Source organism: Musca autumnalis, unplaced genomic scaffold (assembly GCF_047663935.1).
Source record: "Musca autumnalis isolate F117 unplaced genomic scaffold, ASM4766393v1 scaffold_1, whole genome shotgun sequence".
In the NCBI taxonomy this organism is placed as follows: Eukaryota; Metazoa; Arthropoda; class Insecta; order Diptera; family Muscidae; genus Musca; species Musca autumnalis.
Genome location: NW_027411644.1, coordinates 156,220,749 through 156,246,416, shown reverse-complemented (window position 1 = coordinate 156,246,416; position 25,668 = coordinate 156,220,749). Strand labels below are relative to the sequence as shown.

At 32.4% G+C, this 25,668-nt stretch overlaps 1 protein-coding gene and 3 non-coding genes across 15 annotated transcripts in view; 3 read left to right on the top strand and 1 right to left on the bottom strand.

Moving 5' to 3' along the window:
* Window positions 1-25,668, bottom strand: part of LOC141388622 (uncharacterized) — a 70,673-nt gene that overhangs the window by 17,459 nt on the left and 27,546 nt on the right. For 9 of the 12 annotated variants that reach the window (XM_073958638.1, XM_073958640.1, XM_073958641.1 and 6 more), the window contains exon 2: window positions 24,113-24,389. In XM_073958638.1, the coding sequence (XP_073814739.1) occupies window positions 24,113-24,136 (24 nt within the window). In that variant the 5' untranslated portion in view covers window positions 24,137-24,389. Of the gene's footprint in view, window positions 1-24,112; window positions 24,390-24,629; window positions 24,730-25,025; window positions 25,042-25,668 lie in introns of those variants that run through there. The other 3 variants (XM_073958649.1, XM_073958646.1, XM_073958650.1) reach the window with 3 other exon arrangements.
* TRNAA-CGC (transfer RNA alanine (anticodon CGC)) lies at window positions 2,990-3,061 on the top strand. The gene has a single exon. It is a non-coding gene; the product is annotated as a tRNA-Ala (tRNA).
* Window positions 15,349-15,420, top strand: TRNAA-CGC (transfer RNA alanine (anticodon CGC)). The gene has a single exon. It is a non-coding gene; the product is annotated as a tRNA-Ala (tRNA).
* On the top strand, window positions 15,964-16,035 carry TRNAA-CGC (transfer RNA alanine (anticodon CGC)). The gene has a single exon. It is a non-coding gene; the product is annotated as a tRNA-Ala (tRNA).

The following is a 25,668-nucleotide window of genomic DNA, read 5'->3' as shown; positions in this document are numbered from 1 at the left end:
GCAGATTATGTACCTAGGCCTTTACCCTCTGAGAAAGTTCCTGCTGCACAATTCTTGCTGGGAAAGTAACCAGACAGACCTAGCCTTAGTCCAAATCTACATTAGGCAATTTTCCTTGCGGCAATTGTCAGTTTGTCGGTGAGAGAGGGTGTTGGAAGGCAAAGGGTTACCGCATGCCTCACCTTTCTCTCCATAAAACTGACAATTGCCGCAAGGAAAATTGCCTAATGTAGATATGGACTTAGTTTGAAAATTGGGTGTTTTGAGTTTGTAGCAGCGAGCACAGTATTCGGGTATGTAAAAAACATGTTGAAAACCTACGCTTTTCTCCTTCACGTGTGTATTTAAATTATATTTCATGCTTTTTCGTGAGTATATAATCTTCCCTATATCCTTTAGTTGTGACAGCAATTTTTCTAGGTATTTTGTATGGCTGCATATATCGTCACCAAAAATGCCCGAAGACGAAACCCACACGCAAATCGAAATTTGTTTTTGATGGGATCTGATACATAAAGTTAAAATCATGGTGGAATAAGAAGGTGTTACATCAAATCATACCAAACGTCAAATTTTATCACAATAATGCATTGCTGTGAATTGCTTGTTTACATTTTGTATGAGATTTTATTCACAATAATGCATTTTGACAACTAGTCTGAAAATTAGCTGTTTTTGGCGCTGTACCTTGTTATTGTGCCATGGTTAAAATACATGCTCTGGAAAAATTTTCATGCTTCAACGTTCAAAAACAACGATCCTATTCAAGAAATGGCATTTCGGAAAATGGGATAATATTGCAGATTTTGTTGTAATGACGGATCCCAAAACCAAGCGTTTCCGCTGTTTTGGTTTCATTTATTACTCCCATTTGTATAGTATTGATAATATCCCGAATACTCGCCCTCATAAGAATTATATTCCATAAAACAGTTTTTCATTTTATAACGTTTTTTGCTTCTCCTGTAAAGTTTTGCTTTTGTGGGTTTAGCCTTCGGGCATTTATGGTGACGATATATGTACACATAGCCCAGAAAGTCTGCGTTCACCTTACTACTTTTCAAAAACGATGCTAAAACTTTAATAAATAGGTAAATGAGATCAGTTTTTCTTTCATAAATACGTTATTGGCACTCTTTACTACCAGAATAAAAAGAAAAATTCCTGAAAATATATTATTATTACGAAGATAACTGTAAAAAAGTGTTACAACTGCTAAATTAGAGCCCCAAAAAGTCTGCGTTCACTTTGTATGTTGCAATAATACCGTTAATTTTTTTGAATTTTTTGCAGTTTTCTCCCATTTTTAATCAATATTGTCACAACTGGTCATTCTGTGAGGTCGTTTACACACTTAACTAAAAAAAGTAAAATATTTCAAGAATAGAAAACAAGGACAAAGAAATTGGCATCGATAAAAGGAAAATTCTAGGTAAATAATGGAAAAAGCTATCGAAATATTGGCGAAACTGTAGGCAGAACATATTAGTCTATACATAGAGTGATAATTAACTATAAAAAAATCGGAATTTTGAGGTCAATGCCCAGATCTGGACGGTCAAAGCTCAGTTTTGGACGGTCAAAAATATTATCAGAACGGGAGGAGCGTAACATAACTAATATAGTTAAAACAAACAGTCCGATAATTACTTCAAAAATTGTTGGAAATGTGAAAATTGCATCCAAAAAAAGTATTTGTGCACAAACAGCCAGAAAAATACTGCATAAAGCTGGATATCATGGTATAGTCGCACGGCGAAAGCCGTACATATCACTAGTGAACAGGCAGAAGCATATTGAATTTGCTAATGAATACATAAACAAGCCTCCAAGTATTCCGGAATCAAGTCATATTTTCGGCCGAAAGCATGTTCTATATGTTTGCAATGAAAGGACTTCAAACTGTTTGAAGAAAGCTCGAACAGCGCTTGAAAAAACAAAATCTTGTTTTACACTGTAAAAACTGGCGAGGGTGCTGTTTTGGTTTGGGGTGTGTAGCAGCTTTTGGAGTGGGCCAACTTGTATTTATTGAATCGACAATGGACAAGTATGGTTACCTAAACATCATGAAGCGCAATTTTAACCAAAATGCAGAAGAACTACGAAATTTTGGTTGCAACAACATAACGTTTCAAAGCATACTGCTGAGACTGTAAGGTTTTGGCTCCTATATTATGCCCAGATCTGGGTTTTGACGTAAAAATTCTGGTTTGTTTATAGTTAATTATCACTCTATGTATGGACTAATATGTTCTACCTACAGTTTCGCCAATATTTCGATAGCTTTTTCCATAATTTATTTAGAATTTTCCTTTTATCGATGCCAATTTCTTTGCCCTTGTTTTCCATTCTTGAAATAACTTACTTTTTTAAGTTAAGTATGCAAGCGACCTCACAGAATGACCAGTTGTGACAATATTGATTAAAAATGGGAGAAAACTTCAAAAAAATTCAAAAAAACTAACGGTATTATTGCAACATACAAAGTGAACGCAGACTTTTTGGGGCTTTAAGTTAGCAGTTGTAACACTTTTCTACCGTTATCTTCGTAATAATAATATATTTTCTGGAATTTTTCTTTTTATTCTGGTACTAAAGAGTGCCAATAACATATTTATGAAAGAAAAACTGATCTCGTTTACCTATTTATTAAAGTTTTAGCATCATTTTTGAAAAGTAGTAAGGTGAACGCAGACTTTCTGGGCTATGTGTATTTCGTACTCCATCGCGTTGAATTGAACCTTGAATTTTTAAAGATTGTGGTAACAAATTCAATATAGTTTCATGATACCGTGAAACCAAGGTATGTTTTATTCACTTCTTGACGTATTCTTATATGATATTCTATTGAAATATCCTTCAATTAAAAGTGAAATAGTGGCAATCGCTGGACCATTCCTTACAATATTCCTTATAAGAATTGTGAGTATACTTCCTTAATCAATAAAAAAGGATTGCCAGATGCAAACAGTTAGTCGCTGTGATATTGGGGGATGTAGCTCAGTGGTAGAGCGCTCGCTTCGCATGTGAGAAGTCCCGGGTTCAAACCCCGGCATCTCCAGTTGGTTCCAGTTGCCAACTCTAATGAAAGTAAATTGGTGTTATTTTCTCCCAGATACTCTATATTTGCTTTATTTCATTTATTAAAAAACTTGATGGCATTTAAGAAGAAAATATACGTTAAACAATTTTTAAGTGTTTCATTTAAAACTTTAATTTTTGTTTAACTCTGTTTATAAAATAAAAACTCTTTATAACACGCGCCGGCTCATCGGGGGATGTAGCTCAGTGGAAGAGCGCTTCGCATGTGAGATATCCCGGGTTCAAACACCGGCATCTCCAGTAAAACTGGTACTAATGGAATTATTTTTTAAATTATTATTTTTAAAGATATTTAACTTTTTTGCGGTTGATAAGAAAGTATTTTTATTAAAGATATTAAATTCTTTTACATAAATAAGCAAAACAATTATTTTGCCTCAGCTGGCGTTCGAACCGCCTTTCCCTCGCCTTTTGCGCTGCAACACTATCGTTGTGCTAAAAAATCCAACATGCGTAAGGTGTGAGTACGCAGAATAAAAGCAAAGCAAAAAAGCAAAGCTTGCAAGCAACACACTCACACACCATAACATAGCGTTGGAATGCTAAAAATAGAAAATAACGTGGAAGGGAACAAGTTACGCTGATTCATGAAATGTTAAAGATATTGTATATATGTTGTGCTATGTTCGCTCGTCTATACATGATGGTCCAAACAAGGTGAGCTTTAAAAAATATACATACAAATGTATGTAGGTCGGAATGTTTGTCTGGTTTTTTAATATTTACAGATTGTCTAGCATATTTATAGGCGATATTCAGTTTTTTTTTTTTTTTGAAAACACATGCATACAGTGAGCGTGAATATAAAATTTACACTCTTCAACAATTTTTTAATTGCCTTATTACATCGAAATTAATCAATCAATCAATCCCATTGCTTAAACGTCAAATAAAATCCAATGGATTTCAAATGAGTTTTCATTTGACGTATTCGCAAAGGAATTGACAGTTAAAAACGGGAGGATTTCGTAAATGTAAACATAGTATTACGCCCATGCTCCGAAATCAACTGGATTTCACGAAATCCTGAAATACACCCCGATGTTTACACTTTTGTTGATTTCAAATATATCACAAAAATCAAGGTAGATGCATATGCGCTGCTGATCGAGTATGCATTTTCAAAACAAGTTTTTGTAAATTGAATTTGTCGTTACAAATATACGACAATATAGAACGTTACTGCTTTATTTCGAAAATTATCGTAAAGTTGTGTCTATAGCGAATTAATTGCGTATAATACTAACAAACATGGTAGAACAAATACAAGGTAAAGTTAATACTACAACAAATACAACTCGAACAACAACCACAAAGGAATTTGTTTTTGTTTGTAAACCTTAGTGTCAACGTAAATGTAAACAAAACAAGGAAATGTCTATAAATTATTGGAATTTAAAAAACTAATATTTTTTCACATTTGATTGAATATTTTGGAAAACATGAATGAAAACTCGTTAGATTTTCAATTTGAATGTTTTCATATCATTCCACTAAATGCATAATTTCTCGCAGAAAGTAGAATACTTGCAAAAATGTTTCGGGTCGCTGGTAATTCATTGAAAAAAGAGAAGATGTTTCAATCATTTGCTTTTGAAAACAAAAAAGCACATGTTTATTAGGGCCTTATTCTTTTAAAGTTTAACAAAATACCACACATATTAACAAATATTGTACCGCCTCTATAAGCGATGTTTTAGTGTGCGGCATGTCGTTCGGACCTGGAGGAGGTTACATGTCAATGATATGAAGCCGTCTTTATGGGAAATAGTTTTTTTTTTCTGATGAATAAATTTGTTCTTCAAAAATATATATCCCTAATATACATCGAACATAGAAATAAATACATAAAATGTCGAATGGAATTTGACACTAACACTACAACCCAGTTCAGTCAGCTGGGTATTGCTGCTACCTTTTCTTGTTCTACCATGACTAACAAAATTATAATTAGACATTTTTATTGATAAAAGTTGTGTTACAGAAACTGCATAAATGTACTACTTGCACTATTTTCCCCGATTTGTGCTAATATGCCATTAAGATATTACATCATTAGCCGGATTAAGCACATTATCAGGTTTTATTTCCTAAATCCAGCCAAAATCTACCAGATTTCCCATACAAAAATAAATCCTCGTATTGAGTGGATTTGTTTTAAATCTGACATAAATCCTCGTATACAACTCTGTTTTTTGCAACATGTTGCTAAAAAATAGAAAAAGTTGCAAGCTGGCACAAGAAACAAGGTAGATGCATTGCAGAATTGCTACACTAAAAATAATTTAAAATTTAAAAATGTCTAAACGATAAAATAATTCGTTTATTTATTTTAGATGGGCAAACTGCGATAAAATAATTCTTTATTTGCTCTTTAGTTAGCATTAGTAGCATAATGTGCGACCATTTTCAGTATTAAACAATAAATTTGTAATTTGACGTATGTTTTTTGAGACGAATTCAATTTACAAAAAATTCTTTTGACGTTTCAAATTCCATCAGATGGGCTGATGCATCTACCTTGGTAGTTGTGCTATGCACAAAAATCAGCTAACTGCCATTTAAATCCTCCAAAATGTATATCTAAATGTAATGAGATTTGTACTGGATTTATTAAATCCAGTCGAGGATTTATGGCTAGTCTAAATGAGCTATAAAACTGTGCGAAAACTACCAAAACTTGCACTTATCTTTAAACAAAAAAGACGCTGAATAACATTCTCTTCTTCTTCTATGTTCTACTATACAATGTTCTACTAAACAAAAAAGACGCTGAATAACATTCTCTTCTTCTTCTATGTTCTACTATACAATCGGCATATTTTCTGGCATCCTTTTTGAACAAATTAGTATAGGAACAATTTTTGACAATTCGGTCTTTTTTTAACATTGTCATTAAAAAAGTACAGGAACAATAAAAATTAACATTAGGTTTGTCCTTTTACTCCATAATTTTTACTAAATATTTACTACCACGGCGAATTTAATTTTTGTTTACAAATTTTGATATTAATTTTTTGTTTCATCTAATCAGTTTGCTACATTTTTACTAAACATTTTTATACGGAATTCGGGAAATTTTAAGTTATCGAAAAAAATATTTTGTTTAACGCTCACCATTGGCAAGTGAGGTTTTTGTTAACAAAATTAAGACCAGTTTGTACACAGAGAAAAAATATTTTTCGCTTTTGTTGGAACAATAATATCTATTTTTGTTCCGACAAATTTATTTGTCTTGTTCAAGCATTGTAATTTCAAATCCAAAAACACAAAAAAAAAAACAGCTTGCGAAATTCCGCAATATTGTAAAAATCATTAACAATACCGATGGTAGGAACTATCATAATCCAGCGATAGGCACCATATTTTTCTATTGCATATTTTAGGAGGTGTCATTGTGTGAGTGCATAATTTTTCAATTAGTTTAATTGTGTGTGTGGAGAGAGAAACGTTCACTGAGGGCACTTGCCTGACGCTGTCATAATCTAGAATTTTTACAAAAATTTTGTCAGTAAAAACTTTTTACTGAATTTTTTTGATTAGATTGTATATAATTCTCATATACACTTTCCACATAATTTTGGTATAAATGTCACCCCGACTAACAATTGTTTCCGAGAGCTCTAATTTCCGAGATTTTCTGGATTTTTTTTAAAAATTGGCCGATTTCTCTAATATTTCCTAGAAATCCTACCGATTTTCTAAAAGTTTTTTTAAGGAATGAATATCTGCACATTTTCTGATGAATCTTTAGAATCTTCGTTACGATTTCTAATCGATTTTCTAATGGATTTTTTTGTTATTGGTTATAAAATTCGCATATACAATTTTTATTATCTTTTTTAATATAAATGCAACATATAATAAATAATTCATGCTAGTGTTGATATCTTCAGCATACTTGTGCACATTGTTCTACTATTAATCACGAGCTGATAACAACAGGGAAAATCTTAAAGAAAAACTTCTCTGAGTGCGGTTTGTTCTGTGTTGTGTCAATATCAAAGGCGTCAGCGGCCAAGAATTGTTTCCGATTTTTTTTAGAAAATCTAAACTTTTCATCGAATTTTTCCAGAATCTAAATTTTCCACCGAATTTTCCAGATTTTTTTTCCGAATTCGGACCGACTTTTATCAGAAAATCTAATTTTTTCTCCGAATTTTCCAAGAATTTACTTCCGAATACGTCGCAAAACCAGTGTTGCCGTTCGAAAAATTTTTTTCGGCCCAAAATTTTCCTAAAAACGGCCCAAAACGACCTAAAACGGCCCAACATTACAAATTAAAACAAAAATATATATTTCTCATAGATACCTTTTATTACTTTTAGAAAAATCGAAACATATTGTCTATTTTTACGTAAAGGTAGTATGTCGCAAAAAATTGTCTGAGATATAATGATTAGAAGGCAACAATTTATTGTGATTTGAATGTAGTATATAAACTTTAAGAGCGTGTTTCTCGAAACGGCGTTTTTGAAGTCGGTGCCACCGATAGCTCTAAAACGAATTGACCGATCTTCATATGACCTTATTATATTATTCATGTGAGCTTATTAAATACATAAAACGCTTGCCTTTAAGCGAGACATCCGTTTTCGAGATATCGTTGGCACCGCAAAACGCTTTTACAAAAATATGGTTTCGCAGATAGCCATTTACCTCAAGAATATGCACTATTTTTCAACAACAAAAATTCCAAAGGTAGTATAAGATGTGTTCTTTGAGATGAAAGAAAGTATAGTTTCACCGAGTCTTAGCGAATTCCAGTCTGGAAAAATGTAATACCTGTAGTGCGATTCTGTAACTCATTTTTTGAGTTACCGACAAAAATCGGTAATATAAAAACGCAAAAATATGAATGAAATTTTCAAGTGAAAGTTGACAAAACTGTTGATATCGGTAGAACTTTTCGACTACTTTTTATTGGTCGCTAATTTTCCGAATAATATCGTTAATTACCGAATTTATAAGCATTTTAATTTTACCGACATTTGTCGGTAACTCGAAAAATGAGTTAGAGAATCGCACTACTGGTTCCATAATAAGCAAAACTTCGTTTGAGGTTACCTTATATGGAGTTATTGTATTTAGTAGTTTAAGGGCAATTATTACATCCTTTCTTTTACTATTGGTTGGATTTGAAAACGCAAAAAAAAACCAATTTGCATGCATAAAAAGTGTAATTTTCACACTTTAATAAAAGAAGAATTTTAATCATTACTTTCAACTTTAAGTTAGCCGAAACGCTATAAATCTGTACGCAAAATTCAAACTATAACAAAATAAGAGTTGTAATAAAGGGGGTATTTGGGTCACTTTTATAGTCTATTCTCTTATTATTTTGATCTGGAAATTTAATATAAAACTCCAAAACAGCAAAATTTATTTCAAACTTTTCATTTTCTGTTAAGTAAGAGTGCATAAATGTAATTGTCTGCTTTCCTACAAATATTTATGAAGTTTCGAGCTGGTACGATTTATTTTTGTAGTCAATTTCAATATATTGATGATCTTTTTTATTTATTATTTTTTTATAAAAAAAGACAATTTGAGTTGACACTCGGGTATAAATAGGATAAACCTGAACTATTTGCTTGTAATTCATTCTTAAGGTCATACCAAAAATAGAAAAAAAACTCTAGCTTGGCATGATACCGTTGCCACTAATTTATTATGAACTTTTTTATTTATGAACGCAATGCATGAATCTTTACCAAATACTTAAGTATCACCAAAAATATATTTCGAAACCCGGGTAACTAAAAGTTAAAAGTGACAATTAAACTACTAGGAGGACCTTCTTGGCATTATGTTTTAATGTGAAAATTATATTTTTAATGCCACCACATTGCTTTATTTTACGTTTTGAAATCCACCCAATAGTAAAAGTAAGCATGTAATAATAGCCCAAAGACTAATATTTGCTATTTTATAAAATATTATATTATTAGCATGAAAACGGCCCAAAATGGATTTGGGCCGCCCATCGGCCCAAAATTAAAAATAATTGTTTATTCGGCCCAAATTTGGGCCAAAATGCCCAAAACGGCAACACTGCGCAAAACTCTAATATTTTTTTAGAATTTCCTTAGAAAATTCTTTCCGAATTCGTGGCGGCTTTTGATTGGCTTTTCTTTTGCAACTTTTACCATTAAAAAGTACGGGAACGCAGCTTTTAAGTCAAATGAAGACATGTGCTAAGTTTACATTTACGAAATCCACTCGATTTCATCTGTCAATTCCATAGCTCAAACGTCAAATGAAATCTCATCTGAAATCCATTGGATTTCATTTGACGTTTAACCTATGGATTTGACAGATGAAATCAAGTGGATTTCGTAAATGTAAACATAGCAATGCAGTGGATTCTCTAATGTATTGTTTGGTTAGCGACAAGAAATAATGTAGATACATCGGTGAATTGCTACAATAAAAAAAGTTTAAAATGCCAAAATTTGTAAACAAGGCGGATAAATTAAATTTGCTTTGTTATACAAACTTGATTTTAACCAACCAAGACTAATATTTAAGATGTCTAAACGATAAATTAATTCTTTATTTGCTCATTAGTTAGCAATAGTGGCATAAGTTGCTAACATTTTCAATGTTAAACAATAAATTTGTAGTTTGCCGTATGTTTTTTGAGACTAAGGGCGTGTTTCACTATGTCGAAAGAAAATGAATGCGGGCGAAAAACACCTGAACTTTGTTTTTCGTGGTCATATTGACTTTGTTTTTTCTTCGAAGCAACTACAAAATTTAAACATCATACACAAGTTTAGTAGTTTTTCTTTCGCTTTCATTTTCGTTCGACATAGTGAAACAGGCTGTTTACTACGTCGAAAGAAAATGAATGCGAGTGAAAAGCACCTAAACTTTGCTTTTCATGGAAATATTTACTTTGTTTTTGCTTCGAAAATCATACACGAGTTAAGTAGTTTTCCTTTTGTTTTCATATTCGTTCGACATAGTGAAACAGGCTGTAATTCAAAGCTTTGTTTCTTTACTTTTTTAATGGTAAGAGTGGTAAAAGAGAAAAGTGTCAATATTGCTCAAAATTGCTCTCTCATGAACATTTTTACCATAAAAGTAAAGGAACGGAAAAATGGTAGATCTGGCAGCAATGTCAAAAAGAAACATTAAAAATTAATTTTCGTCTTTTATTTCACAGTTTTAATTTACTTTTGTCAGCGTTCGACCTTTTCTTCTTTTTTCGTCCATTTTCTTCTTCATTGTGAAATAATCGTCAAACAAAAGTCGAAAAATCAGTTCTGCCGTTTTTTACCTGCAGAAATTTTGCTGGTAGCCTGTGGTAGAAGAGAAAGCCATTTTCGCTCTCTCTCCTCTCTCACTCTCTTAAAAATTGCTTCCAGTTTTGCCACTTTTCGGGGTTAAGGAACGCTTTGCAGGTTAAAAATGGTAAAAATGGTAACCTCAGGTAAGTAAAGGAACACAGCTCAAATTACAACAACTTCTTTTCAATTGTGCTATGAACAAAAATCAGCTGATTGATATTTAAATCCTCCAAAGGTACACATATCTAAATGCAATGAGATTTGTACTGGATTTATTAAATCCAGTTGAGGATTTATGGCTAGTCTAAATGAGCTATTATTGAAGAAATTGCACAAAGATATAAATATAAGCTTCGTTCCCGTACTTTTTAATAGTAAAACTCGTAAAAGTGAGAACTGTAAAAATTTTTTTCTCACACATAAGTTTTTTGAAATAGTTCGGGAACGGAAAAATGGAAAATACGTAAAAAAACTAGAACAAATGTCAAAGTCGGCGTATCAGCCAATCAGACGCCGGCAACCATGTTACTATTTTTTACACGCTCAAATTTGTTTAAAGAGAAGTGAACACTTTACAACTTTTTTGTAGACGGAACTGTTTTTCGGGTAAAATGTGTAAAAGTCGTAAAAGTTGTAAAAACTTTTTAGTTCTGGAACAAAGCTATACTTATGCTTGGTTTACATTTACGAAATCCACTCGATTTCAACTGTCAAATCCATAGGTTAAACGTCAAATGAAATTCAGATGAGATTGCATTTGACGTTTGAGCTATGGAATTGACAGTTGAAATCGAGTGGATTTCGTAAATGTAAACTTAGCATTAGATGGGAAAAGGCAATTGTTAAAATTTCGTCGGTGTCATGCTTAAGTGTTCCATACGCCATTTGCCTGATTCGAGAAAAACTCAAGTTAATGTTTAAGGCCATACAGGATAAAAATGGTTCAATAATCCAATACTTTAAGAGCTCAGTTCTACTTAACTAAACTCATAGAAAATATCAGTAGTTTTTTTAAGTCAGATATCTGTGATAGTCTAGAAGCTATGGCAAATTTTTATAATTGCAAAAAGTTGCTGAATTGTTCCATGGAATCTTTTTTTCATGTTTTTGGCAGTTTGTGTCACATGGAACACGTTTTGTCACATTTCAACCAAAACACTTTTTATCAATCGTGTTCCACCTCCCATGGTAGAACAAATATAAGGTAAAGTTAATACTACAACAAATACAACACGAACAACAACCACAAAGGAATTTGTTTTTGTTTGTAACGTTACTGCCAGTTGTATTTGTAAACAAGACAAGGAAATGTCTATAAATTATTGGAATTTAAAAAACTAATAATTTTTTACATTTGGTTGAATATTTTGGAAAACATGAATGAAAATTCGTTACATTTTAAATTTTTATGCTTCCACATCATTCCACTAAATGCATAAATTCTCGCAGAAAGTAGAATTCTTGCAGAAAAGTTTGGGGCGCTGGAAATTCATAGAAAAAGGAGAAGCTGTTTCAATGTTTTGTTTTAGAAATCAAATAAGCACATGTTTATTAGGGCTTTATTTTTTTTAAATTTTAACAAAATACCTCACATATTAACAAACGTTGTATCGCCTCTACAAGGGGGGATTTACTGCGCGGCTTATCGTTCGAACTTGGAGGAGGTTACATATCATTGATATGAAGTCTTTCTGGGAAATGGTTTTTTCCGAATGATATATTTTTTTCTCAAAAAATATATGTCCCTAATGTACATCGAAATAGAAATAAATGTATAAAATGTCATATGAAATTTGACACAAACGTTACAACCCAGTTTAGTCAGCTGTGTATTGCTGCTACCTTTTCTTATTCTACCATGTCCACCTCCCTTATATGAAGTGCTACTGTGGAGTTTAAAAATCAGGACTTTAAGTGAAACATTTTTGTTCCAAACGCCATCATTTTTGGTGCGGAACAATTCGTTTTTGCCTCTTTTTGTTCCATACGCCAAACGACATGGATATGGAACTAAAAAGTTCAAAGACGTTTTGTTCCATACGCCAAGCTTTATGGATATGGAACCAAACGACAAGATTTTTTGGGTCACAAAGCGGATATGGAACATACTGTCATCTGAATATCTCAGAAACTATAAGAAATAGTGAAAAACCGACCAAAAAATCTGAAAGAGCATGGTTCAAAACCTTGTAAGGTACCTTTATCTCAAAATGTCAAAAATGGCGTATGGAACACTTAAGCATGACACCGACGATTTGTCAATAGGTGGAGTTAAGCTCTATTGTTATCATATCATAACAACATTCTAGCTTTGTTCCCGTACTTTTTAATAGTAAAACTCGTAAAAGAGAGAAAAATTGTTGCCACACAAAAGTTTTTACAAAAAGTTGGGGAACACAAAAATGAAAAAAAAAACGCCAAACAAAGCTGGAACAAATGTCAAAGTCGGCGTACCAGCCAATCAGACTCCGGCATCCATGTTACTATATTTTACACGCTCAAATTTGTCGAGTAAAATGTTTCTAAAGAGAGCGTCATTCAAATCCATCAGATAGTAAAAGAACACATGTAGTAATGGCCCTATGTCTTTGAATTGCGCAAAGACATAGAACTGTAAAGACTGGAAAAGATGCATAATGCAAATACATTTATGAAACAAAGTATGTATATAAATATTTTATGAACAACAGGGGTATGTTAATGTTAAAAACCCCATGAAGGCGGAATTCGGCTTATACAAATTGTAGGAAAGCAAAAAGTTGGATTCAGGATTGTAGTTCATCAAATATGATCATAGCGGTTAAAAACGCCTGAAATTATTAAATACTTAAGTCCCGGTCCACACTAGCGTGAATTTCATTAAAAAATTCCATGAAGTTAGTCGTTCTTAAATCGAATTCCCCACTACAGCATTTTTATGATTTTACTCTTCTATGGAAGTCGATCTAGAGACGCATAATTTCATGCAAATTTTTCAATGAAATCCCTCTAGTGTGGACCGGGACTAACCTAAGCTCTGTTCCAGAACTAAAAAGTTTTTACAATTTTTACCACTTTTACACATTTTTCGTTCCCGTACACAAAATTTATATGAAAATCGTTTACGTCTTTTACAACTTTTACGACTTTTGCCACTTTATAAAGTACGGGAACAGGCCAATAATGTTGTTATGATATCGTAAGTCCCAATTTACATTAGGCGAGTTTACTTGCGGCAATTGTCAGTTTGTGGGTGAGAGAGGGTGTTGAGAGGCAAAGCGTTACCATATACCTCACATCTCTTTCCATCAAACTGACAATTGCCGCAAGTAAACTCGCCTAATGTAAATTGGGACTAACAACAGAGGTTAACTCCATCTATTGACAAATGTTAACAATTGAGTTTTCCAATCTTTATGTATTTACATCTTTGAATTGCATGAAATTAGGCATAACTAGATCGAGTTCCATTGTAGAGTAATATCGTGATATTGTCGTAGCATGAACTCGATCTAAGAATGCCTAATTTCATGAATTTTTCTTAATTAAATCGCTCTAGTGTTGACCGGGACTAATTTATTATTATAATAGGTCTGTCGGGTTACCCTAAAATTTGTAACAATCTGTACCAATTGTTGCTGGAAGTCGTCTGTTAACACAAAAAGTCAACAAAAGAGAGAAATTCGAGAGATACATTTGGACAGTTCTTGTACTGAGAGTTTGTAAATTCTTTCTGGAAAAATTTCTTCTAGCAAGCACTTCCTACTCTTCTTCTTCCTGCAAACAATAAATCAGCTGCTTTTAATTATTCGGTGATTTATTGGTCTGTTCCAGAACTGCAAGAATCTACTAATTTTTACTATTTTTTCCGATAACATAAAGGAAAAAATGTTATCGTAGTAAAAAATAGTAGCTTCTTGCAGGTTCTGGAACAGAGCATATGTTTGTGAAAATTAAAAACAATTTTATTATAGAAATAGCAAGCCTAATTGTATTGTTTTTTTTTTTTGGAGAACAAAGTTGCAAAATCCCTTTTCGGCTCATTTTTTTTAATAAAATACAAAATTTTTGCTTCCTTTGGTTTCTTTATTGGCCGACATGGTAGAACAATAAAGGGTAACAGCAATACACAGCTGACTGAACTGGGTCGTAATGTTAGTGTCAAATTCCATACGATAGGGATATATATTTTATGAGGAAAAAATATATCATTCCGAAAAAAACTATTTCCCAGAAAAAATTCTTCATATCAATGATATATAACCTCCTCCAAGCCCGAACTACGAGCCGTACAATAAAACACCGCTTATAGAGGCGGTACAACGTTTCTTAATATGTGAGGTATTTTGTTAAATTTGAAAAAAAAAATAAAGCCTAATAAACATGTGCTTCTTTGATTTCAAAAGCAAAAGATTGAACCAACTTCTTCTTTTTCAATGAATTTCCAGCGACCCCAAAAATTTTTGCAAGAATTCTACTTTCTGCGAGAAATTATGCATTTAGTGGAATGATGTGGAAACATTCAAATTGAAAATGTAACGAATTTTCATTCATGTTTTCCAAAATATTCAATCAAATGTGAAAAATTATTAGTTTTTTAAATTCAAATAATTTATAGACATTTTCTTATTTTGTTTACATATACCTTTGACAGTAACATTACAAACAAAAACAAATTTCTATGTGGTTGTTGTTGAGTTGTATTTGTTGCAGTATTTACTTTACCTTATATTTGTTCTACCAAATTTCTAAATATGGCAAGATCGTCACAATTTTTTTTCAAACCTATTAAACAGCCTGCAATCGAAACAACCTTTTTTATAACATTTTAGTCTTGATAAATCTGACGATGTTGATCATCAGTGTGAAACAGGATCATTGAAAATTGTCTGATTTAACTCTTGATTTTGGTGTAATGAAGTTTCTAATCATAATAATTTGATAACATAAATAGTGCTGGAAAAGACAGGAGGGGATGTAGCTCAGTGGTAGAGCGCTCGCTTCGCATGTGAGAAGTCCCGGGTTCAACCCCCGGCATCTCCAGTCGCCAACCTTAAATTTTGAGGGTTCATAATTTTAGCAAAAAGACTTTCAATATTAAAAACATCTACAAGAAGCCAAGCCTTGGTTTAAAAAATTGGATGTTTTGAGTTTGTAGCAGCGAGCACAGTATTCCGATATGTAAAAAACATTTTGAAACCTACGTTTTTCTCCTTTTCACGTGTGTATTATAATTATATTTCATGCTTTTTCGTGAGTATATAATCTTCCCTATATCCTTTAGTTGTGAGACCAATTTTTCTAGATATTTTGAATGGCTGCATATACATATATGTATTTCGTACTCCATTTCGTTGAATTGAAACTTGATTTTTTTAAAGATCTAGTTTCATGACACCGTGAAACCAAAATATGTTTTATTCACTTATTGACATGTTCTTATGATATTCTGTTCAAATATCTTCGGTTGCGACCTTCAATTAAAAGTAAAATAGTGACAATCACAGGACCATTCCATTGTGAGTATACTTCTTTAATCAATAAAAAAGGATTGCCAGATGCAAACAGTTAGTCACTGTTGTTATTGGGGATGTAGCTCAGTGGTAGAGCGCTCGCTTCGCATGTGAGAAGTCCCGGGTTCAAACCCCGGCATCTCCAGTTATTTCCAGTTACCAAGTCTAATGAAAGTAAATTGGTGTTATTTTCTTTCTCCTAGATACTCTCTATATTTGCTTTATTTTATTTATTAAAAAACTTGATGCTATTTAAGGAGATTGAAAGAAAATATGTATACATTAAACAATTTTAAGTGTTTCATTTAAAACTTTAATTTTTGTATAAGATTGTTTATAAAATAAAAGGGGAAGAGCTCTTCGCATGTGAGAAGTCCCGGGTTCAAACACCGACATCTCCAGTAACACTGGAACTAATGGAATTATTATTTTTAAAGATATTTAACTTTTTTGCGGTTGATAAGTAAATATTTTTATTAAAAATATTAAATTCTTACATAAATCAACAAAACCACTCGGTGTTAAATTATTTTGGCCAAGCTGGCGTTCGAACCGCCTTTCTCTCGCCTTTTGCTCTGCAACACTAGCGTTGTGCTAAAATACCCAACATGCGTACGCTGTGAGTACGCAGAATAAAAGCAAGCGAACACACTCACACACCATAACATAGCGTTGGAATGCTAAAAATAGAGAATAACGTGGAAGGGAACAAGTTACGCTGATTCATGAAATGTTAAAGATATTGTATGTATGTTGTGCTATGTTCGCTCGTCTATACATAATGGTCCAAACAAGGTGAGCATTAAATAATATACATACAAATGTATGTAGGTAGGAATGTTTGTCTGATTTTTTAATATTTGCACATTGTGTAGCATATTTATAGGCGATATTCAGTTTTTTTTTGAAAATACATAGGGTAAGTGCACCTAATGTCGGCATGTACCAGTAGTCGGCACCTTTTGAATTTGAACTCAAATAACTGAAAATTAAGAAAACAAAATAGGAAAATAATCTTAAAAATACTTTAACAATATTGTCAGCTAACCTTATATAAAATTTCATTGAGCTAGGACCAATTTTTATATCGAAATTTAAGTTTTTGTCAGTAAAGGGTTTTCACCACAACCGAAAATGCATGTTTCTTAAGAAATAAATTGTGGAGATGTTAACCTTATAAGCTCTGTAATTATATTAAAATGAAGAAATTTTCCACAACATTTTTGTTATAAAGGTAGAGAATAGTTAAAAGAACACTTTAGGAAAAGAAATTTTTAAAAAATATTTATAATTGTGCAATTTTTGCTGATGCCGACTTTAGGGACAAAAAAATATAAAATTTGCCTGAAGTCGGCATGGGATTATAAACATTGGTTTTTATCGATTACTTTTAGCTAAAAATTATAAAAAATACTAAAGAAATACTTCAAAGGCTAATTAATAAAAAAATTGTTTCAATTTGAAAGGAACTTTAGCGATTTAAAGCAATATTAGCCATGATTTGAAGTACGTACGTTGTGGGGTGCCGACAACTGGGTCATATCATGCCGACTATTGGTACGACCTAATTTATTTAAACAATATGTTTAAATTTCCTTATTTTTTGAAGTAAAATCAATATAAATGTATATAATAAACTAGAAATGTATAAATAACAAATGCTTAAGCTATTGTTCTTTCAAATATTTAAGAAAAAATGTAAAGTATGAATTTTCTCTTTATTTAAATATAACATGCCGACTACTGGATCATATCATGCCGACTATTGGGTAATGGTGCCGACTACTGGTGAAAAAACAGTATTTTATTAAAATTGTAATTTTTGCATGTTGAACAGAAATAATCAAAAAAATTGTTTATATAATCTAAAACTACACAAAATAACGAATCATAACAACTTAAATTCAATTTGATTGGACATTTAGACTCGGAATTACATACGGCTAAAGATACGAGAATCCTTAAAGTGCCGCCTACTGGTGCACTTACCCTACATACAGTGAGCGTAAATATAAAATTTACACTCTTCAAAAATTTTTCAATTGCATTATTACATCGACATACGGATGTGATACATATAAAATATAAATGCAATAACATTTTAAGTATTTAGTGGTGAATTAAAATCCAGTAAATATTAAGCCCTTCAAAAGTTCCATCAGGGAATAAATGAAGGTGTTACAAAAAAAAAAAAAAACGCGTTAAAATAAAGTTTACAATTTCACCAAACCATAAAGCTGGAAACACATCCAACGTTTGAGTAATGTTTTGTATCATATCTGTAGTGGAATTCTGTAACTCATTTTTTGAGTTACCGACAAATATCTGTAAAATTAAAATGCTTATAATTTCGCTAATTAACGATATTTTTCGGTAAGTAAACAAACAAAATAAAACTGTTGCTAAAATCAACCAATAGCAACAGTGCTGTCAACTGTTATTGATACTTTTCATTCATAATTTTGCGTTTTAATGTTACCGATTTTTGTCGGTAACTCAAAAAGTGAGTTACAGAATTCAACTACAGTTAGATGAATAAAAGGCAAAGTAGTGCCAAGTTTCAAATTTTCTCTACTCTTCTACCAGAAATGACACAAAACTTTACTCAAAAGTTGGCTGTGTTTTCAGCTTGATGCATGATGCGGGTTAGAAACAACAACCACATGAAACATGTGTACATGATGCCATGCTTGTTTTCGTATTTTTCATGTGGTTGTTGTAACGCGACACTCACGGCTCGCCACATACGGCCCCGGCACATACGGTCCGTTGAGCGTCGCGTTTCAACAACTACATGAAAACTTCAAGAACAAACTTAAACTTACGGACCGTATGTGCCGGGGCCATTACGGTCCTTTGTGCGTCGCGTCACGCGTTATTTACAACAACCACATGAAAAAAGTGTAAGTGATGCCAAGTTTGTTCTTGAAGTTTTCATGTGTTTGCAGCTTTTCATGCATTTGAAGTGCGAAATTTAATGTATCTATTGTCATTAACACAGGTGTTCAGATCACTAGCTGTATACATACGTACGTACATACATACATTCGTCATACGATTACTTATACATATATTATAAGGCTATAGTCTGGTTGACAAAGTGAGTTAAGGTCTCCTGATAAGTGTCGGTAAAATACGCTTATCTGTAACAGATTTCATAATTTTTAAAAATATAAAAAACAAGAATTTTTAACCATTTGTTTCAAAATGGTAATAATGTAAATTTCAAAAATAGTAGACTTTTGCGGGAACAGATCAAATGTAATATCGTCCGGTCAAAATAGACATTGAAATAGCAAAAATTCCCACAGAGCTGAATTTTGGTGGAGAGCTAGGGTTTGCCATTAGAAGCAACGATCCCATGTGTGCAAAAAAAATTATTTGGGGTCAAAGGTCAAATTTTAAGGGGTTTTTAGGTTTTCGGATTTATTTTTTGAAAACGGTTAATCTAATCAAAAAGTGACTAAAGTAAATATTGCAGACAGAAAAATTATCTACAAGTTTGACTTTTATAATTTTTTTCCTAGGAGGAACCATTCTTGAGATATGGCTGTTCTAAAAAACACATGATTTTTATGCACTTATAAGGGAAATATGCACATATTCAGACGAACCAGCTAAAATAAGCGAAGTAATCGTTTTCTGTCCCCAAAAAATATATATTTTCTTGAAGAACGAAATTATACCTATCTTCTAAAAAAAGATCCAACAAAATCGGAGCGTGTTTAGTAGAGTTATTCAATGTTACAGTCATTTTATGCGAAAATAGCCCATTTAACCCACATGTATAATCGAAAGCCCAACGGGAACGACCCCAACGAAAACTCTTCGATTTTTTTCAAGTTTTGTCCGAAGGTAGGGTTTGTTGCGCTGATTACGGAAATGTATAATTTTCAACGGTTGCGGATCCGGTTCGCCGGTTATTCGACCCGAAAGGCCAAATTTAAAAACCGGGTTAGACCCGGTTCTACTGAACCGATTACTGCAAAGTGGATATCGTTTGAAAGCTTACGGAAGTATCTAACACATAGTGTCGTTACTTTAACCGGTTCGCCTCATAATGTACTTACGCGGCTAATTATTTATTTGACTTTTAGATCGCGATATCTCGAAAATGGTAAGTCTTTTTTAAGAATCATAAAGACCACTCTTGTAGACAATTATTGAATCTACAACTTTTACTTTAGCCGGCTTTTGCTAAGTCTTACCGTTTTTGAGAAAAACTAAAAAAACTGAATAATGCCTCCAAAAATTACCCCGAATAACTTGTTTTGCACACATGGGATCGATGGGGACTTTTAGGACGTTGCTTCTAATGGCTAACCCTAGCTCTCCACCAAAATTCAGCTTTGTGGGAATTTTTGCTATTTCCCCCTTATACGCATGTCTATTTTGACCGGACTAAATAAAGCGCGCAATTCCTAACATAAAAATCGGGCAGTTGCATATAACCAAAAATTGATCACATTTATTAACTTTTGTGGCCACCTTGGCGGCTTATAACTATTACATGATGTCTTGCAGCTAATGGCTGATTTAGACTACTCATAAATCCCCCACTGGATTTAATAAAGCCGCAACAAATCTCACGGCATTTAGATATACCTTTTGGAGGATTTAAATGGCACTCAGCTGATTTTTATTACTGCTAAACCTAAATAACGACGGGACGTACACAAATATTTCACCATCCTACCAAAACAACGCTCTCTGAGCGTCCGTATTACCCAAATACGTTGAGTCCCTAATCACATTTAAAACACAAAATCCGCGACCGAAACTTACTTAAATTTTGTCATTCGTAAAACAAATAATTTTCCTTTGCAATGAATTGTATTACATGTTTTGTTGGGCTTTTGTTTTCAAAATACAAAACACACACACATACAAACAATAACGTTCTGTCAAAGTTAAAATTTTTCAACTTACAAAAAGTATACGCTCGACGTATTTCGGTAGTTCTCATAAGTCCCGGGCCACACTACACCTTTTTTAGATGTAATTCGAATTCATTTGTAATTCGATAATTCTATTTGTAATTCGTAACATTCCATTTGTAATTCATAACATTACATTTGTAATTTGTAATATTCCATTTGCAATTCGAATTATTCCATTTGTAATTCGAATTATTCCATTTGTAATTCGAATTATTCCATTTGAAATTCGAATTATTCCATTTGTAATTTGAATTATTCCATTTGTAATTTGAATTATTCCATTTGAAATTCGAATTATTCCATTTTTAATTCGAATTATTTTATTTGTAATTCGAATTATTCCATTTGTAATTCGAATTATTTTATTTGAAATTCGAATTCGAACAGCAAACAAAAATGTACATTGCATTCTCTTGGCATCGCCACTATAGATAGACGTTTGAGGACCTTAAAACAAATATGGAAACTTGAAACAAATATTAAATAACTTTTTATCCAATTATTTTCGATTTCCTTCTTTTAATTTCTGTTTTTATTGTTTCACATTTAGCAAAATGTATACAAACTGCACGTGAAATACTAGCAACTTTTTATACATTTCTAGCAACATGCTGCAACAGAGTTGTATAGTCCTTGTTCACACTAGCGAGTTTCTTGAAACGAATAATAGGAAGAGGCAACATCGCAAACACAGAAAACCATCTACAACGGTTTCATAAATCCTTAATCCTTCCCATAAATCGTTAACTGTATTTAATAAATCCATTGTATTTAGATATATATGTGGAGTATTTGATTGGCAGTCAACTGACTTTTACCCATCTGATCCAATTTGAAACGTGAACAGAAGTTGTAAATTGAATTCGTCTCAAATTACAAACTTATGCTTGGTTTACATTGGGCTTCGTTTCGTGATTTCGTAGGCGTTTCGTGATTTCGCGCGAAATCAAGCAAAATTTATCATGATTTTGCGTACAAAAATGAAATCATCTCATTTCGTGATTTCAGCGAAATCAACATCGAAATCACAGTACACATGATATACAACCTTGCTTTTACCTAAAAAAGTACCAAAAGTTGCAACACTTTTCACGTATGACAATAAACAAGGTAGATGTGCGAATTGCTGCAACAAAAAATGTTAGTATCAACATTTGTGAACAATGTGAAAAAATATTAAATTAGTCCCAATTTACATTAGGCGAGTTTACTTGCGGCAATTGTCAGTTTGATGGAGAGAGAGGTGAGGCATATGGTAACCCTTTGCCTCTCAGCCCCCTCTCTCACCAACAAACTGACAATTGCCGCAAGTAAACTCGCCTAATGTAAATTGGGACTACCTTTGTTACAATGCTATTTTTCATTGTGTTCCCGTACTTTTTTAATGGTAATTTTAGAAAATGGAGCGAATTGTCAAAAATTGCTTCCCCATACAAATTTCCTAAAAAGTACGGGAACGGAAAAATGACGGAAATTGCAAAAACTCCAGCAGAAATGTCAAAATCAGCGCATCAGTTATAATATTAGATACCAATGAACATATGAACATGCTTGCTGCTATTTTCTACTAGGCCATCATTTTATGGCAGAAAACAGGAGAAGAGGGTGTTATTCGGCGCTATTTTTGTTTAAAGAGAAGTGCAAGTCTTGCTAGATTTCGGTGTACGGGAACGCACTAAACGGGAAAACTACTGCAAGTACTAATATTTTGCAGGTTCTGGGCACAACATTTATCTATCAAAATTTATTATTATGATGTCTCAACGATAAAATCATTATTTATTTATTTATTTTTTTTTTTTTGTTTGGTACTATACACAATTAATACGATATATTGATAATTTTACGATAATTTTCGAAATAAAGTTGTAAAGTTCTATATTGTCGTATATTTTTGATGTTTAATTCAATTTACAACAACTTGTGTTGAAAATTCATGTTCGATCAGCTGCGCATATGCATCTACCTTGATCATTGTGATATGTTTGAAATCAACAAAAAATAAGTGTAAACACCGGGGTGTATTACAGGATTTCGTGAAATCCAGTGGATTTTGGAGCGCAAGTGTAAACTTGGCATTATTATTTAATATTGAAAATATTAGCACATTATGCTTCTAATCATGGTGCAAGAAAGAAGGTTATACAATAATACCAACTGATGTCTTCATTTGCTGTCAAAAAATATTTTTAATCAAAAATAAATAAAAAATATTTCCCTTCTATAAAAAATTCTGTGTACAACATCTTTATTTAAGCTTCGCGAAGAATATTTTAGCGTTTTCTTCTACCTTTTGTGGATATTTCGCGCAAAAAATTTTGACAGCAAATGAAGACTACAACCTGAATTCGCCTCAATTTGCCTTTTGGATCGCCTTCTTTGCCTTGCTAATAATGCTAACTAATGAGCAAATAATGATTTATTGTGTCGTTTAGACATCGTATATATTAGTCTTGGTTGATTAAAATCAACTTTGTGTATCAAAGCAAATTTAATTTTGTCGCCTTGTTTACAAATTTTAACATTTTAAATTATTTTTGTTGTAGCAATTCACCGATGCATCTACCTTGTTTCTTGTGCCCGCTTGCAACTTTTTGTATTTTCTAGCAGCATGTTTCTAAAACAGAGTTGTATACTAGGATTTATGCCGGATTTAAAACAAATCCACTCAATACGATGATTTTTTTTTGTATCTGAAATCTGGTAGAGTATGGCCGGATTTAGCAAATAAACCATTTTAATGCGCTAAATCCGGGTAATAAACTCATATCTAAATGGCCTATTAAAAAATATCCACTCAATACGAGGTTTTAGTTTTTCTATATGGTAAATCTGGTAGACTATGGCCGGATTTAGAAAATAAAACCAGAAAATGTGCTAAATCCGGCTAATGCTTGGTTTACATTTACGAAATTCCTTTGCTTAAACGTCAAATTCAATGTCAATTCCTTTGCTTAAACGTCAAATGAAATCCAATGGATTTCAGAGGAGTTTTCATTTGACGTATACGCAAAGGAATTCACAGTTGAAATCGAGTGGATTTCGTAAATGTAAACCAAGGATAATGAACTAATATATAAATTGGTTATAACAAAAAATAGTAATTGCTCTTTCCAGAACCAGCAAGGGTCTACTTATTTTGAAATTTTTAAAAATTTTTCCTGTATAAATTTGTCGAAAATAATAGACAGGTTCTGGAACAGAGCACATATGTAAATATTTTCAAATCGATGGACAAATGTATGTAGAATATAATTTTGTAGTAATTTTATGTAAACTTACCAATATGTTGGTGTGTTTATCCATATTTAGTTTAGCTCGACAATTTTGGTAATCCTTTTAAAACTTAACAATTGGCAGTGGAAAAATAATAATTTTCATTTCTAGCACATTTATTATTGGCGTTTCCAACAATTGATAATATGGCACGTATGTACGTATGTGTGTATGTATGTTATTTTTTTGATAAAATATATTTTATTATTCTTATTTTTTAACTTCGTTTAATATTTATTGAACACGTCACAGTCTTATGGCTTGGTATGAGCGAAATCACATTCTATAGGTACGAAAATTTTAATTTGTTTTGTTTTTAATAAACTTATTGAAGAGATATGTTATCACAAGTATTTCTGTTATTTAGAAACCGTTTCTTTGTTAAGCCTAATCGACCCGTTTTCTTCGATGATGTTTCAAATTGTACACATTCACCTTAGAATTTATTATTTGTTTTCTTTGTTTAATAAACTAATTCAAAGCATATTTTGGTTTCGGAAGCTTAAATTGCAAAAAGATATACTTATATACTTATTTCCTGGTAACAGCCGATGACTAAGAACGCTTTCGATAGACTAAAACTGAGAATAATTAAAAACTTCCCTCAACATTCTACCGTGCGTACAACCTAGAAGTACAAATGTCGAATATTTTGATTTCTCTTTCGCTGGATAGGGTTAACATAGTACGACGATTAGATAAGAATATTTGTATACTATATATTGTGGTAGAGATATTATCTATTTGTGGTGGAAGATAAGATAACCAGTTGTCCATTTGTTTTTGGAGCATTTTAGTAGCGAAAAGCTTTCGAAATATTTTGTATTTTGTGTGAAAATTCAATGAATGTTTTTTATCTATTGATAAACAGTGCGCTTTATATTGAAAATATAAGAAGTAGATCAACAGATCATTTTACATTTGTATGAAGTAGGCCAATTCTTATCGCTAACAATTGGTCTGTTCCTCTACTTTAAAAACGGTAAAAGTGGCAAAAGTTGTGAACAGGGACTCAATTCTGTTTCTATGAAAATATGAAATGAAAACTTTTATAAAGGAGAAAAAAGCCAAATGAAAAAAATATAAAGGAAAAATTTTTCATTTCAAATTTTCATAGAACAAGAATCCAGCCCCTGCTCCCATATCAATTGTATACCCGCATCAAATAAGTCCTGGTCCACACTAGCGTGAATTTCATTTAAAAATTTCATGAAATTAGGTGTTCTTAAATCGAATTCCCCACTACAGGAATTTTATGATTTTACTCTACTATGGACGTCGATCTAGAGACGCATAATTTCATATCAAAATTTCAGTGAAATTACTGTAGTGTGGCCCGGGACTAAAGGAACACTTTTCGAGTAAGAAGTGGTAAAACATGAAGATTCTTGCACGAAAAGGAACAGAGCTAATGTAACCTGACATACATTAACATACACTTGTCGGTTGTTTCCCAGCTGTCCATCATTTGTTTCACAGACAGTAGGGGGAAACAATTTTTTGACACAAATGGTCTGTTCCTTTACTTTTGAAAATGGTAAAACCGGCGCAAGTAGTAGAAT